Source organism: Sipha flava, unplaced genomic scaffold (genome assembly GCF_003268045.1).
Source record: "Sipha flava isolate LNK unplaced genomic scaffold, YSA_version1 307_pilon_pilon, whole genome shotgun sequence".
Taxonomy (NCBI): domain Eukaryota; kingdom Metazoa; phylum Arthropoda; class Insecta; order Hemiptera; family Aphididae; genus Sipha; species Sipha flava.
Window position 1 is genome coordinate 1,156,726 of NW_020272984.1, and position 16,668 is coordinate 1,173,393.

General features: G+C 23.6%; 2 protein-coding genes across 2 annotated transcripts in view; one reads left to right on the forward strand and one right to left on the reverse strand.

Moving 5' to 3' along the window:
• The first annotated feature begins 376 nt into the window (after window positions 1-376).
• On the forward strand, window positions 377-4,791 carry LOC112686352 (CDGSH iron-sulfur domain-containing protein 2 homolog B). The gene is made up of 4 exons (XM_025558581.1): window positions 377-468; window positions 558-675; window positions 4,351-4,436; window positions 4,497-4,791. The coding sequence occupies exons 2-4, from the start codon at window positions 579-581 to the stop codon at window positions 4,686-4,688; spliced, it is 375 nt and encodes a 124-aa protein (XP_025414366.1). The 5' UTR covers window positions 377-468; window positions 558-578; the 3' UTR covers window positions 4,689-4,791.
• The window catches only part of LOC112686351, a 28,141-nt gene continuing 16,208 nt past the window's right edge, over window positions 4,736-16,668 (reverse strand). Inside the window, exons 2-3 of the mRNA XM_025558580.1 lie at window positions 8,925-9,348; window positions 4,736-4,908 (exon numbers count right to left, since the gene is read on the reverse strand). Coding sequence (XP_025414365.1) covers window positions 4,824-4,908; window positions 8,925-9,348 — 509 coding nt within the window. The 3' untranslated portion in view covers window positions 4,736-4,823. The remainder of the gene's footprint in view (window positions 4,909-8,924; window positions 9,349-16,668) is intronic.

Consider the following 16,668-nt stretch of genomic DNA (forward strand, 5'->3'; position numbering starts at 1 on the left):
ATCTAACTTGATGACAAATCAGCTGAAAGTTAACTATAAAGATAAAATTTCAGTGCAGCCAACTTAATACTGATTGAATAATATAAACAAATCGCATATTGATTGTGGTATGAAAATAATACGTAAAGAATTGTTGTTTAAATTATTTTTATGGTGTCTGAAACATTCATTTAAAAATAAATAAAATTATTTCAATCTTAAATGAGATTTTTAGTTTCTCACAAATTATTTTAATAATAATATCTCAAGTCCAGGATCCATGATTAGATTTAATATTACGTTTCTCAACTTCATTTGAAATTATTATCAATTACAATAAATTTTAATCTAACACACAATAAAATGCGTTACACATGTGTAACACTGAAGAAAAAAAATTTAATTTTCTCATTCAACCATTTGACTTATCATCAGATTATCAGGACTCTGAAAACCTGGAGGTTATATTATTTTTTTATAAAGTAGAAGGTAAAACCAACAGGTTTACAATATATCGTCTTCAATATCGTATGAATTTATAACTATTTTATTATTTTATTTTTTTCAAATAAAACTAGGGTCGGTGTTAAATTTGAGAAATGGAATTCAGTTCTAAATTAATTAAAGTTCATTTATCGAACTACTTGGCCAACTTGCCTTTACCTAATTCATTTCTCGGCATTTTCAAATTAGGAGGTAAGGAATTATTTATTATTAATATAAAATGTGTTGAGTGGTTTGAAATACATTTATTATGTATTTCAAATTCATATAAATTCTTATAAATATTCATTTACTGAATTAGTCATTCATTATACCTAAAATTGGTATTATTTTTAACTTGCATTGAATAAATTGATTTTTTTCATAAAATTGTCTTCAAATAAATAGAATGTTTTAAAATTAATACTTACATAATATATCCATTTATAAGTGATTATTAATTTGTGTATATTATTTAATTCATAATGTTACATCAGGCCATCAATGTAATATTACAAAATAAAATAATGCATAAAATGCATACTTTATATAGCATTGTTGCATATAACATCAGTTGTTACACTTCAGCTAGTAGGATCATTTAATTGAAAAAGAAAGTGTTTAAAATAATTATAACGAAGGAAGGGCAAGGTTACAGAGGGACATTTCCCCTCCTGCAAAATGTCTAAAATCATGGAAAATTATTTACTATGATCAGAAAATATTTATTTAAATAGAATTAAAAAATTTAATTTAATATATGAAAATCTATAATTTGTTTATGAAAAATCTATTTATTTAGTTTGGAAAGTCAGGTTATCGGCTATAAATAACAATATGCTTTTTCGTTTCTATTCTATGGATAATTATCAATTCTTAAAATATTGTGTATTTCCAGAAATATGGTATTTATATGTGTGTACACAACCATAATATTTGTAAACTAATATTTTAATAAATATAATTAATGTTTTAAGTGTCCAATTTATATTATTAAATAAAAATTTCAATAAATTACTTTTATGATAAATTGGTTAAATAATTATTTTTTATAGTCTTTCAGTTTGATATAATGTAATAGTATAATGTAAAATTGTAAACCCCTTCCTATATCGTGGGTCATTTCTATTTATGAATAGATTGATAAATTAAAATGTTGTCTCCCACTTGAGAATTTGACTATGGGCGCCCTTGATTATAACATAAATTAATTTTAGCTTAATATTTAATAAAGAATTAGCTTAGAAAGCAAAATATTTATTCCTGTTTGTTATTTTTATAAGTCTTAATTTAAGGCTCATCCACATAATATGGAAACACAAAAGGAACACACGTGCTTGAATCATTTGTGATGATTGTAAACATTTTATACATACAGGCATTCATCGTACACATAATATTTGGTGTATTTGATTTTTGTGTTGTTCATGAATGAAATAAATTAAAATTTTTTTTTTGGAGAAACATGAGAAACACACGTATGTACTGTATGTAGTGTATGCAAATTACAATGGCATAGACATAAAATAGGGGGGGCAATTGCCTCCCTAGAATAAATTAGGAGGGGCAGTTCCCCTTCTGATATTTAATATACCTTATTTTAAAATAAATACTAAACAGCTGGTTATAGCTTTTACTATACATTTTTTTTTTAAACCTTAATTTTCAATTTTCACTTTTCTAACATAATGTTAGAAAATTAATAATCTTATATAATAATATGTAGGTAGTAAAGCGGTGTTTAACCGCGGACACCCTTTTCGTTAGATATGTAATTATATATTTCCCCCCCCCCCCCCTAATAAATTGCAAGTTACACCTATGTACAATATCAATGTTCTTAATGAATCCAGTGTAAGTGTGTCATGTTTTCAAACTAGGTGGACTTGCCTTTTTTGTTTCGTACAAGGTTTATAACAAGAAAAAAATTAAGCATATTTCACATTAATTGAAATACAAATAATATATTGATATGTATTAAATATGATGATTTTTTTACAATACAATTTATTTTTATATCTAAATAATATTGAGATTTTATTGAAGAATTAACAATTTTTTTATGGTAACAAATGCATTTGATTAAAATCTCTTTAAATGTTATTATTTTATGGAGTATTATCACTTAATATATTGTATGATAATTAGCATTTATAATTACGTTTTTATAAGTTTAAGGTTACATTGTGCTGAAATAAGAAAGTTATTCTATAACTATAGTAGGTATTTAACTTTTGAATTAATTATATCATCATACTTTCAATTTTAAAAAATATTGATAATTGTTTAAATGCTGTCTTTAACTAATAAATTTTGTCTGTAAGTATATTGTAGTGTTATAGTTCATAAAATATATGTATATTAGAATCACACTATAATAATTATATTGAATTCATATTGTTATAAAGTAGAATAAAAACATTAGGGTTAAATACCCTAACAGACCATCATAGACTTCTGTTAATTCTATAGTAAGTTCTTAAATATTTATAAATAGGTTTATAAACTTATACTGTCTTATAAGAATATTTTTTTATGGTGCAAAAAAAAATTACTCATATATTTTATAATAAAAAATAATTTGTAGTGTATGGTAATTAGTGCTCTTCAACGAATTTCAATTTTGTACATTTATTATATAAGTTGCATAGATCATCCATCTATAATTAGCTTAAAATTTATACCAAGACTCAACAGTTTAAAAATTATGAAATGTATTTTTTTTGATATTACCTATAATGTATTTAGCTGAAAATATGAAATATTTTAATAAGTTGACTAAATGCCAATTTTAATTAAATTTATGATACAATTACTATTTATTGGTTCACTTTATGTATTTTTTTCTTGATAATTTAATAGAAAAAACCTGAGAGAAAACAATTAAACAGTTAAAATTTTGTAAGATCTTTTTTTAAATTATTAATTACTGCAACAAGCATGCATTGACATTTAGCATTATATAAATTTCCTTCATTCCCTCCACTAAATATTTAGTGAATAGATTACATTTTAATATTTTCAAAAAATGTGCGGTGTTTTTTTTTTTTTGTGTTTTATAAATTTTTTGATAACATATATTTTATGATGCAATTAATTATATCCTACCGAATTATTTTATTTTAATACAATACCTATTTGTTAACGATTATCTGATAGCTTTTGTTCAATTGTGATTTTTAGAGCTTGAGGTGTATCTAGGTAATTGTAATCATTTTTATTTATATATATATGTATACTAGCTTATAAAAATTATTTTTTCTGTCAGCTTGGTAGAAAACTTCTATTTTTTTAGTGTAAACAACTATAAACTTGTAATAAAAAATAAAACTTATCTGAAGAAAAATTGGTTTAAACGACCCAATGTAATTTTTATCAAGTGTTATAATATTAATTCTGTAGTATTGTTATGCATTTTAAAATATTTTTTTTAACAGACTCTATTTATTTAATTATTTCAGTATTTGTGTCTTGATTAAAAACAATTATATTAGGCTTAATATTGAAAAATATAATTTTGTATTTTTTTCACGACTCTTTAATTTGATGTCTTTTACCTTTATTTAAAATAAAATGTAATTAAAATTGTTTAAATTAAATAAATTTAGACTATTCTTCTATAAAAAAAATTTATCAAATAAAATCTCAGTATATTTTTTTTTTGTGGTGAAAGATTTTATAATGTACCAACACAGACCGATTATTTGTCTGTGAATTAAGTATAATTATTGATTATTGGAATTATTTTCTGAACATTAATTATAATTTTGAAAACCAACTTAAATGATAAAATAAAATCAGCTAGATAATAAGAAGATTATTAAGTATTCATTTTCTGTGTCACCATTCATTTTTAAGTTTTTATTTTATTTCAATTTATTTTTTCAGTTAAAGACATAATGAAATTAATTCCATTTTATGCTACTATTGGCGGTGTATGTTACATTTCATATAGAGTCATCAAACCAAGACATGTAAGAATAAAGCTATACTAATGTTATACATTTTCTAATTTTTATTCTTTTTTTTTATAGCCTGTTAATCCATCAATAAAAAAAGAGTCTCCAAAAGTGGTGGACGGATTTGACATTGAAGAATTAGGTGAAAGTACAGCCTTTTGTAGATGTTGGAGGAGCTCTAAATTTCCTCTTTGTGATGGTGCTCATAACAAGTACAACATTGAACAAAAAGATAATGTTGGTCCATTGTTGATAAAGAAAAAGTAATGAAATAATTAGAATGAAATCAGTAAATAAATTAATATAAAAATGTGTTATCTTTTTAGTTTTCTTGTTTTCATTTAGTCAAATAGAATACATTTTGCATTTATTAATGTATATTTTTTTATTTGTGACATACAATTATACATGCTGGACGTGTATTAAATCATTCATTACGGAATCATCATAATCTTCTATCAATAATTGTCGTTTTGATATCTTTAAGCTGAAAAACAAATACAAAATTAACAATTATTTTAGTTAGAGTTAATTAAATTTAACAATATTTATAAATTTATTAATCATAATTAGTATTATTATCATAGAGGTTCATAAAGTTCCATATGAAACATAGTAGGTAAGTCGTTACATACATCAGTTTTGATACAAAAAAAAAAAAAATATACAAGTTCCTACATAAATTAAATTATAAAATTTCCTATGGAGCAATAAAATGTATTATTTTCTGAAATGCGCAAGTTACTTAACAGACAAATAATGTGATATTATTTTATGTATTTATCTATAATATATTTAATATTTCATAATCAATAAAAAATTAAATTACACTTTTTCATGAAAAATAAATAATTAAATTTTATTATTCCTCAAGGAGGTTATCTAAGTCCTCTATTATTTATCTTATTTCTTAACTCAATCAACAAGTAGATCACCGAGATGAAGTTCCTCTTTGCGATTGATAATAAAATTTACTTGAAGTCAAATTATATTTTCTATTGTCTTTACAAGGCCAATTGAACAATTTCACACAGTGGGCCCAAGTATGTAATCTAACCCAGCATCTTTGTCTAAACTTGAATCTAGTTAAGTGTCATGTTATGATTTATTCTAGATACCATAACCTAACACATTACTTCTATCTTATGAATGGCTCTCCTATGGGAGGTATTATTAATGATCTCGGTGCATATTTCACTTTTTCATTAGATTTCAACCACCATATTAATTTTACCGTCTCCAAAGCATTCAAAGTCATAGGCTTCATAAAACATAATATGAGAATCTGTTGCTCTTTCAGTTTTCTTCGCATAATTTATTTCTGACTTGTGCGCTCAATGTGATAGTTTAACACCCATATTTAGCAAAAAACCAGTTAAGACTAAAGAGAGTTCAAAACAAATTTCTTTCATATATTTCTTTTGTACTTAAAATTTACCATTCTCAAAATGACTACTTAATTGTCAGGCACACCGCCAAGGGTGTGCCCTAGCCCCCCAGAAAACAGTCTAGCCCTCTCCTACTAAAAAATATGTATGATATAATAAAGTCATGTAACATGAATTTTAAAAGAACTACATCAAAGAATTTAATAAATATGCTTTATAAAAATTTGTAATTTATGTAAATACTTTCGTATTTTTGAAAATTTGTCTTTTAAGTTTTTAGATAGATTCTGAATAGTATATATTTATTTTACTTATTTACTTATGATTTATTACCATTTGTTCGTTTTCATCTAATCGTAGTTATATGTCACGAAAATAAAAATAGTCATATTATATTATATGATACGAAAATATTTATATATTTTATTTGAATAAGCCCAATATTTGTTGAAAAAAACTTAGCCCATGTAAAAAAAATCTATTGCCGTGTCTTGTCAACCGTACTTATCATACTAAATATCCCCACACTTCCTGTCGATTCGATGCTGAATCACGTTATATCGGAGGTTTACTTGACGGATCTATAGTTGCTCCAAACCTTCCATTAATTTCCGTTTCCTGATCTATCCCTCAAGGCTTCATACACATTTTCTTACTCACACGACTTCTTATGTTCACAATCATCTGTTACACCTTATGCTCCATAATGTCAATAACACCATCTGGTACACAAACTTTTAAGTAACTTTTTAGTGATATTTTTAAGGGTAGACTCCTTAGGGTGGTTGGCCGATAACAGAGAATTAATCGACCTTGACGCTGAAGGTAGCAGTGGAAATATGTATATGGTAAATTAAAAATATTTACGTTTGTATTTAATTTAACACTGAAAATTGTAATGATAAGTACCACGTCTTTATATTATCGCGATTTCAAGTCTTATATGTATTGATGTGAAAACATACAGCATTCAGATTTTAATGTTTGGGCAGTGAAAATTTTCGAGCGTTACCATTACTTTTTTTTCATAACGGTATATTATATTCTAAAAAGGAGAGACGATTCTTATGAATGTTATATCTGAAGTTTTACTAGACTGATTTGTACAGTTTTTTTTTTTTTAAATACGAGTACTTTGTGTGGTTTAGATGAGCCATTTAATGGGAAAAGTTCAAAAATGTAATTAATTAGTTATTAGAAATATTAAATTTTACTTGTATATGTAATTATACTTGTATACGATATTGGTTCGGTTTCTAAACTGACGCTGCGGCACGAAAAAGCGACACGGAGGGAAAACTTTGGGCGGCCACATATTACCGACTGACCGTTGTACCCCGAATCTTACCCACCGTTAGATAACCGTCCATCGCATGACTTGTTAGACAAAAATAGAACAGTGGCATAGAATCCTCTAAATAAATATAGTTCTTAAACATTTTCAATCCTATCCTACAAATAATATGAAATCACATGTTTTAAATAAAGAATATTTACTTCAAATTCTATATAATAAATCTATATTTATAATCTTATATGTATGTTTTCACATATTCAGAGGGTCGCATGCGACACTTTTTGGTTATTTTATAATAGCTATACATTGTTTTGTTTATTCATCAAATAAATCAACTAAGTTACTTGCAACTAAGCTCTCTTTTATTTTTAAATTTAATATTTTAACGATTAAACTTTAAATATCTATTCAAAATAAGATTTATTCAATTCATAATAGTTTTTATCGGTCAATTATTGCTTTTCTTTTAGAAGTCTTGGATTGGTGAGCTGAACTTGGTTATTATGTACCTCGTATTCAGTATTTCTATATTAAATATTCATATTATTTTCAATTTTCAATTTATTATTTTTAAAACGTATAATTGTAAAAATTCTTTAAAATTTAAAAGTTTCAAATTAGAATCACAATTATAAAACAAATAATTAAACATATGTTTTTGTCTATTCTTTGATTTTTATTTTATAAACAGGTTTTAATTTTTTTCTGTGAATAATTGGTTTAATTTTTCTGTTGAACTGGTCTTACTATTTACCTTCAGTGTTATGGCCGACTAACTCAAGCCCTATATATATATCCATTGAACTCTATATGATATCTTATCATTTACAGTTCAATGAATATATCTTAATCGATGTAACTTAAATTGTGCCCTATGCTGTCTGTTTAAAATGTTATTAGTGTCCATTCTGATAGTTGTATTTCGTGATCTTACTATTTACTTTCTGCTCCGTTATAAATATTTACTATCGTTTTTCTTGTTATCCTTAATATTGTGTACTGATAATTGATGCTGTTATCAACGTATCTAATTGTATGTATATTCCACGTACTGTTACCCTGTTAATTGCTGTTTGGCAAAATACAAATAAAACTAATACTAATTATAATGATACTAAGTTACCCACAACACATTTATGTTATTAGTTTTAAGTGGTAATAAAGCGAGAAGGAAATTTGTATTGTTATACTTTTTAGTTTCTTAAGAATTTACATATATATGATGTATTTGTTTTGTGTCGAATCATACTCAGTAGTGTATTTTTTTTATGTAGCATTTTCATATATGATATTTACCTGCTACATCTCGTGTGAGATCTTACGATTACCTTATATTATGTTTTATTATTGTACTATGAGTATATTTGAAAATGATTTCTTTTATCCTTTATAAATTTGATTTGTTAGATCATTTAATATCTAAATGATAGAAACTATTTAAAAAATATTTTTAAAATAACAAAACCATATAATTAATTATTAAAATTTACTTACATAGTTTTTAAAAGTCTAAACTAAATATATTTTTGATTTTGTCCAAAAGCCAATAAAATAAGTAGTTATTAATTTATTTGTTTCTTAAATTTAAAAATTTATTTAAAAGTTGCTTAATTTATATTGTTTATAATTGATTTATAGATAATAATAACAATCTTCAAAATTAATTATATATAATTATATTATATGCTTCTTATATATGCTTCTCATATTTATTTTAAAATTAAATTGAAAAGTTTACTTTAAATGAAAGGTTTAAGATCTCATTAGTTTAATTTATAGTAAAAATAATATATTAAATTCATATAATATTATACTTACTTTTGAATTTTTCTCAAACATAATGCAGAACACGATAAAACAATAACTGCCATAACCATAAAGATAATTGAAGTTAATAAAATTGATGACCAGTTATCCTCGATTCGATTATTGTAATATTTATTTTCTATATAATTTTCAGTATAATTTTCATTTATCTTAGCAATGACATTAATTGGTTGCGAAGATGATTTAAAAATACTATTAGAGAATTGCCTGTTAAATTTGTCTTGAAATGAAGTATCTGGATTATATGTGGTTAGTTTATCATTATTTTCAAAATTCAAAAATGGTGGTTTAGTTATTTCAACATTGGATGATTCTGTAGTAGCTTGTACAATTCTTACACGTAATCCATCGGATGGAAATTCTAGAGGTGGAGTAGGATTGATGTCCGGAACAATTGTAGAACAAATAGTAACACCTAAAAATGTTATGTCAATTTAATAAATAGTATTAAAGATAAAAATATTACATGCATTTCAAACCATTTTTGGCATACAACGACATCTATGTGTATATTTAACCTTATGGGCACGGTTAAAATGTTGAAAAATAGGTAATAAATATTTTTAGATTATTTGAACTACCTAACTCAACTTATCTTATTAAATATTAAAACCAAATTTCATGCTTAGTAACATTATTTATTTACTATTAGGTCGTAATATCACCATAATTAAAATCTCATACCTAGAAAAAAAATGTACGCACAATTTTAATAACAAATTATTCAGGTATAAATTTAAGTCGTAGGATTGACATAATGCTTAAGTATAAACATTAATTATTGATTATAAGTATAACGACATTTTAAGAAAGGCCAGCATTTAAATTATAATCAATAATTCATTATTTGTAAGTATTATGTCAATCTTACAATCATAAATTTGTACTCGAATAATTTGTTATTAAAATTGTGCTTACAAATTTTTTTTTTGTAATTACAATAATTATTAAAAATATTAATATTCTTTTTTTTTAAATATTTTAAACAAGCATTTCTTTTAAATTATTAAAACGAAGGTGAATTTAATATCTTTCAATAAAAAAAAAAAAAAAATGAATTATTTGAATTATTAATTTTGTTATATTTAAATTAGTGTATTACAAATTGATAAAATATTTAAATGATAGGTTTTTTGAATTAGAAACTGTATTATTAGATGTGGGGAAATAATTAAAATAATTTCCTCAAAACATTAATGTTCCCATAGCAATTATTAAAGCTATTTTTAAATTAAACTGTTATGCATTGATTATAAAGAAGTTTTAAAAAATAAAATAAATTCTTCTTATATATAAATATATATTTTTTTTTTTTGAAATATTACGTTTACAATTAATATAAAATCTAAAAATGAATAATATTTTGTTAGGATTTGAAAATAATGTTAGGTATTTATTTACATCAAATTATTTATATTTATTTTTAATAATATTTATATTATATTTTGATAATGATTGAAATGTTGGATTTTGGATATGATAGGTTTAATAATATGTTATAATTAATAAACTACTTCGTAAATAGGTATAATAAACTGTACATAGTATAAGATAGTTAAAAGTTATGAAAAGAAAAAATGAATGTAATTAGTATAAATGTGTTATGTTAAATGAGAATAAGGAATGCGAAAAAGTAATAGAACTATTACGTTGTGCACTTTAAAAGACAATAGCAGAGGGGTACTTAGATGCATCATAAATGCGTTTTTATTAAAAATTAACATTTAACATCAAAAAAACGTTTTAATTAGGTAATACCTACTATCGTTGATCAATCAAAAATAAAATAGTGAGGACTTAGTCACTAAGATAGGTAGAGTTATATTCTGCAGCTTTTTTTTTTAATTACTATAATAATAAGTATATTTTAATAGTATGTATTGTATAGGTTTATATTTCATACCGTTTCTAAATACATTTTAAATTTATGCTAATTTTATGTGCTATTAGTACTGATAGTCTTAATTATAGAGTATAATAACAACAGCAACAACTTTAAAAACATTTTATTTTAAGAAAAACAAGAGTTTAAAAATGTTTTCGTATTTTTTTCTTTAAATAATTCTAAAAACAATAAGATGGTTGAATACCTTATGTCTTATAAAGCAATGAATAATTGTGTTTTCATATTTTTCAGTTCATATGACAGTGCCAAATAAAAACAATCTATAAATTATAATATAAATTCAATTTTTACTAGAAGCTTAATTAAAATATATATATAAATTCGATTATACGATTCGTTCATATAAGCGAAGTGAAATAAACGAAAATTTGTTTTTTATAACAAAATTATTGGCTCTTTAATCTGTACTTTATACGAGTACCTAGTACAAAAATATTTTACACTATAAGTTTATAATGAAGATTATTATTTTACATGAAAATACAATACATACTCAATACAGCAATTTTTATGAAACTATATATAACGCGCGGCAGCGATTACTCATTAAAACTTATAAGTTGCACTTTTTAATCATACAGTTTAAGTCTATCAAAGACCAATATAGGATAATAATTACGAACAATATTAATGTAAATATAAATAAGTTATGTTATTTACGTATTTCTATACAGAAATTCTGTATTTCAATAACAGAGCATAGATTAAAAAAAAAGTTAATTGTTGAAGGTTAAAAAAATTGGTTAATTTAATAACGTACATTTCAAAGCATCACATCTTTCTACGATATACTAGATAAATATATTATACCCTTTTGAGAAACTAGGTACTCATATATTCTGAGGTGCACTGTTGAAACTTAAAATATTTAATTTAATATAAATTGCAAAAAAAAAAAAATATTTATATTTTATTATTTTGTGACATTGTGTAGTTTCCTATATTTTTGATTAACCAATTTTTTTTATAAACTTTCTTTTAAGTATTTATTTATTATTAATATTTTTATTTTTGTACTTAACTATTTTTACTAGCCTTTTCTAATTGATACATAGAAACATTTATCTGCAAAATACCAACAAAATATTTAAAAGATATGATAAACTTGATTTTTAAATCAAAACTTTAACTTGAGCTGATTTATCTAGAGTTTGTTATTAGTGTATTTTATTCGAAGTTACTTTTTTTTTATTTTATAAAAATACCTGATTTAAATTGAAGGACTCTTACACAATACATGAATAGTTTCGTTTAACAAACAATACCTATAAAGAATAATGTTGATAGCATTTCATGTCTCTTGGCGTAAAATAAATCACCGATCGCAAAATTAATTTTATTACAATAATGAAATAATAATTAAAGGGTGGAGACTCGTTTGCGCACACATTAATATATTCTTTAAATTTACTTTCTAGATTGTGAACAATGAAAACCAGCTTTTAGGTACAATTTCGGGTATCCGTATACTCTAATAACATAACGATTGATTTTAATCGTGGTGCCCATTAGGTTAGGAAAAAATTGGTTCAGATAGATACGAAAAAATATAATTTTATTAAAAAAATATTCGAAAAATAATTTTGAGATTGGAAGGTGGCAAGATCGGTGACTTAAATAATTTTTGGTTTATTATATTTAACTCAAATTACGTTCCGGACGCATTTACTAAAATAATTTCAATAACACCATGCAAGAATAAGTATTGATTTTTCAGACTATATATTAAAAAAATATATTGATTTTGGTACTAATTTTGGGCCAGAATTATGAGCTAGTATACTAGACAATAACCCAAAAATAACGAACAGAGTTTTCATTTTCACATGTACTTCAATAGTCAATTGCATACCTCTCATCCTTACATTCATATTACATTTTACATTAAATTTCACCTTAAATTTCATTAATTATTCAAGTATTAATAGAAATTCAAGTCAATATTAATTTAAAAATTAATTCATTAAAAAAAAAAAAAAAACATCCGTAAAAGAGAAATATTAAAAACAAAATTATACGAAAAAAATATATTCTGATTACAAATTTATAAAATTGATATTTTAACATTTTTAATGCAAAGGCGTACCAATGGATAATAAATACCTATATAGATGCTTTATTTTAAGCTATAAATAAATTATTATATTAGACTTACTTAATTATTATTATACTTATTGAATTATGTTAATGATTTGGTTGTAAAAATTATTGAAATTGTGATAAAAATTATTTAAAAATGTGATAAATTAAATAACTCAAATAACATCATTAAACCCGCCATTCTACGACACCAAAATATAATTAGACAAAGAGTGTTAGACCTTATAAAGATCCATTGAAAATATTGTAATAGGGTATAATAATTTTCACCATCAGTTATGACAAATTCGAAAACTTGAAGAGGTACCAAGTTATGTACATCCTATAAGCGGTAATATTTCTCTGAAAATAGGTTTCTATTGTTCGAAAGTTGTGCACAAATGAGTTGTAAAAAAGGTAAATGTGTTCAAATGAGTAATATCAATAATTCCTAATTCTCATTATTGACATTATCTAGGTTATTAAACTATGTACCATATAATATTATATAATGAATATTTTAATAATAATTTTCGATAATAATATTTTTATCAATAAGCTTTAAAAAAAAATAAAAATTAAAAATCAACTTAAAAAATATTAGTCAGATTTTTTATTTGTGTTTGGTTATGATTTCAAGCAACATATTTTACTCGTAATTTGTGGCGTATGGTATTTTTACAGAAAAACGGAGTTCAATGTTTAGTCTTGAAATCAAAATGTTCACTTAAAAATGTTAAGCAAGGATTTTTTTTTCACAACATAATTAAAATATAAATCAATGTTAAATTAAGATGTTTAGATAAATGTATTAATTTTTATATTATATAATATATATATACATATAAATATACATTATTTATGACATTTTATTAATTTGGACAGTAAAATCGACAGTATATTGTAAAGTATCTAACTAACATTAAAAATTGAAAAATTTTAAAAATCTAATATCAAAACAATTAAGTTTTCTATAAAAAACTTGAAATATTAACCTTAACCCTTAATTGTGACGAGATAATTAAATTTGAATAATTTGATGCAATGTTGAATATATATAAATATATTATGTTGATGTCTGTAGAAAATGCGAGTAGATATGTTAAATCTGATACCTGTTGAACTATTTTAATTAAAAATGTACATATAATTGTTATAGAGATAGAATTAGTTTTAACTTTTATGAACCTATGCATTGTAGTAACGTATACTTAACGAAAGTCCAAAATTTAAATTCTACACAAAACCACTAAAAAATGCTAATACATTTTTGTGTTGAAGCCTTTTATATAATATTAATTAATAACTTACAATAAGTATATGTATAATTAGCTATACAATTATATAAATAGGATAGATCATTAGATTTTTTATCATTTATATGTGAGCTATATGAAAAAAAGAGAAATCAATAACATTTTGAAGCTAACACTATATGTATGTATATCAAATCTAATAATAAATTAGTATTTTTAATTTTAACTATAACATACTAATAACTAATAACTTAATACCTAATATAACAAAATTATTAACTAAAAAAATGTATGCTTGAATATAGGACAATAATTATAACTGTAATTATTACAGTTCAGTATATTGTAAGTATTTATATAAAGAGATTAGAGACTGACTTGCTAAAATGATAAAGGCATGATAATGACCTTAATGTGCGTTTTCAAATCAATTGAACAATAATTTAATTATTTCAATCAATTAACCAATAATTGCCTATTAGTTATTATTATTCAATTATATTATCATACGAGTAAGTCTATTATTAAATATATGCGTAGTTGAACTTATGATAACGAAAAAAGAAGTAATTCTATTTAAGTAAAAGTTCTATACACACATGCGTGTATATGTATACTTATACTTGAATAATGATCATCAAGTTTATATAGATCTAAAATATGAATTTCTTATTTTTTTTAGGTATATGTGTAAGATAAGTAATTTGTTCTATTGAAAATTTGTGTTAAGTTGGGATGTAAAAATAAAGGACTAAGGAATGCAATTAACTAATTCCACAAAAGTAATTACTAGGTTTTTACTTTAACAGAAAAATATTATATTTATTTATTATGCTACGACCTTATTAAAATGTTAGTTATAAAATTAAAATTAAAGTAAACATTAACTTATTGTAGGAGAATTATGTAATATTAATCAACTAAACCACTAAATACTTCGTAGTGAGTATAATATAATACGAGTAAGTATACGTTGTATCGTAACTAATTATTATATAACTAAGTAGAGATTAAACTGAGAGTTGGTACAAAGGGATGGACTTCTCTATTATGTTCTTAAATTTTACAAGTAACCCCAATAATTGTTTTGTATAACTGATTTGATAAATATTTTACTTTATTGTTTCCATTTGATTTATTTAAATTATTAGTATAGGTAAATGTAATAGCATTAAAAAGTGTGTGTAAGAAGTGTCCCATAGTACAGTATAATTTGAATAATTTCGGGGTATGATAAATATTTTTGTACCTTCGTAATTCATCATTTCACTTAACTCACAGGTATAAATTCTAGATATTTATTAGATTTGATAAACAATTTATCAATTATAATAATTTAGAAATAAAATTATAGAAGGTATCTTTGAAAAGAAAATAGATTATTGAATAATATGTATGATATGTAAAGTATGCACAGTATGTAGAGGTTAACATTTAGTTCATAAAATTAATAAAGAGTAGGTATTATTATGGGTACCTATTAGTGCTCTTGATACCCAGATACCCGGGTTTTACGGTAGGGTTACCAGATTATATTTTTCCGAACCCGGGACTTTTTGAATGGATAAATATTATACATATATATTATAAATATATATCGCCATATGAAAAAAAAATATATATACATATATATTTCTTTTAAATTAATTATGCATAGAAGCAATATAATAATAATAATAATAATAATTGATATTCTTAGTCTTCTATTCGGATCTTTTGGGGTGCAGTGTTTCTTCTGTTGATTTTACTACATATTTGACTAATCCATAAACTTGTTTTAATAAAGACTTGTTTCCCAAACTTTGGTCGTGGAATTTTTCATAAGATGTATTATTGAAGCACGTTTTTATAATATACCGTTTTTATATCTAATTATTATCTTAAATTTGTCCATGTACTGTTCATCAGTACATTTGAACCCGACAAAACAAAATAAATTCAACAACTTTTAATAGCTCAGAAAATGCATAATTGTTATCAATAAATATTTTGAAAATATATATCCATTTATTTTCTATTTTTTAACAATACCACTCGTCATTTTGTTGATAAATTTTTTCAAAAATTTTGAATTGTTCGAAAAACATTTATTCATCAAAATTAAGATTGTTTGACATTATAGCTTTTATAAAGATTACTGATTTTTGACATTTTTCCAATTTACTATTGTCTTTGGGGCTAATGTTGTCCATAACATTGATTTTAAATTAGTTACATATTAATTTGAATTGTTCCATTTTTTTTAAATAGTTGTAACAAAGTACATAAAATTCATCACATTAACTTTCAAAATTAGCTCTATTGGTAATTCCCTCGTCCTCAAGTTTTGTTACGAGATATTCAATTTCCACCGTGAGAAACCGATCTTTTCTTTTGTTTTCAATTTTCTTGGTATTTTATCGAGTAAAATGTTGAAACAGAGACAAATCGCTGTGTCCCGAAACACTTTCTCGGGGCACCGGGACACTTGGTTAAAAACCTGTAGTGTCCCAGT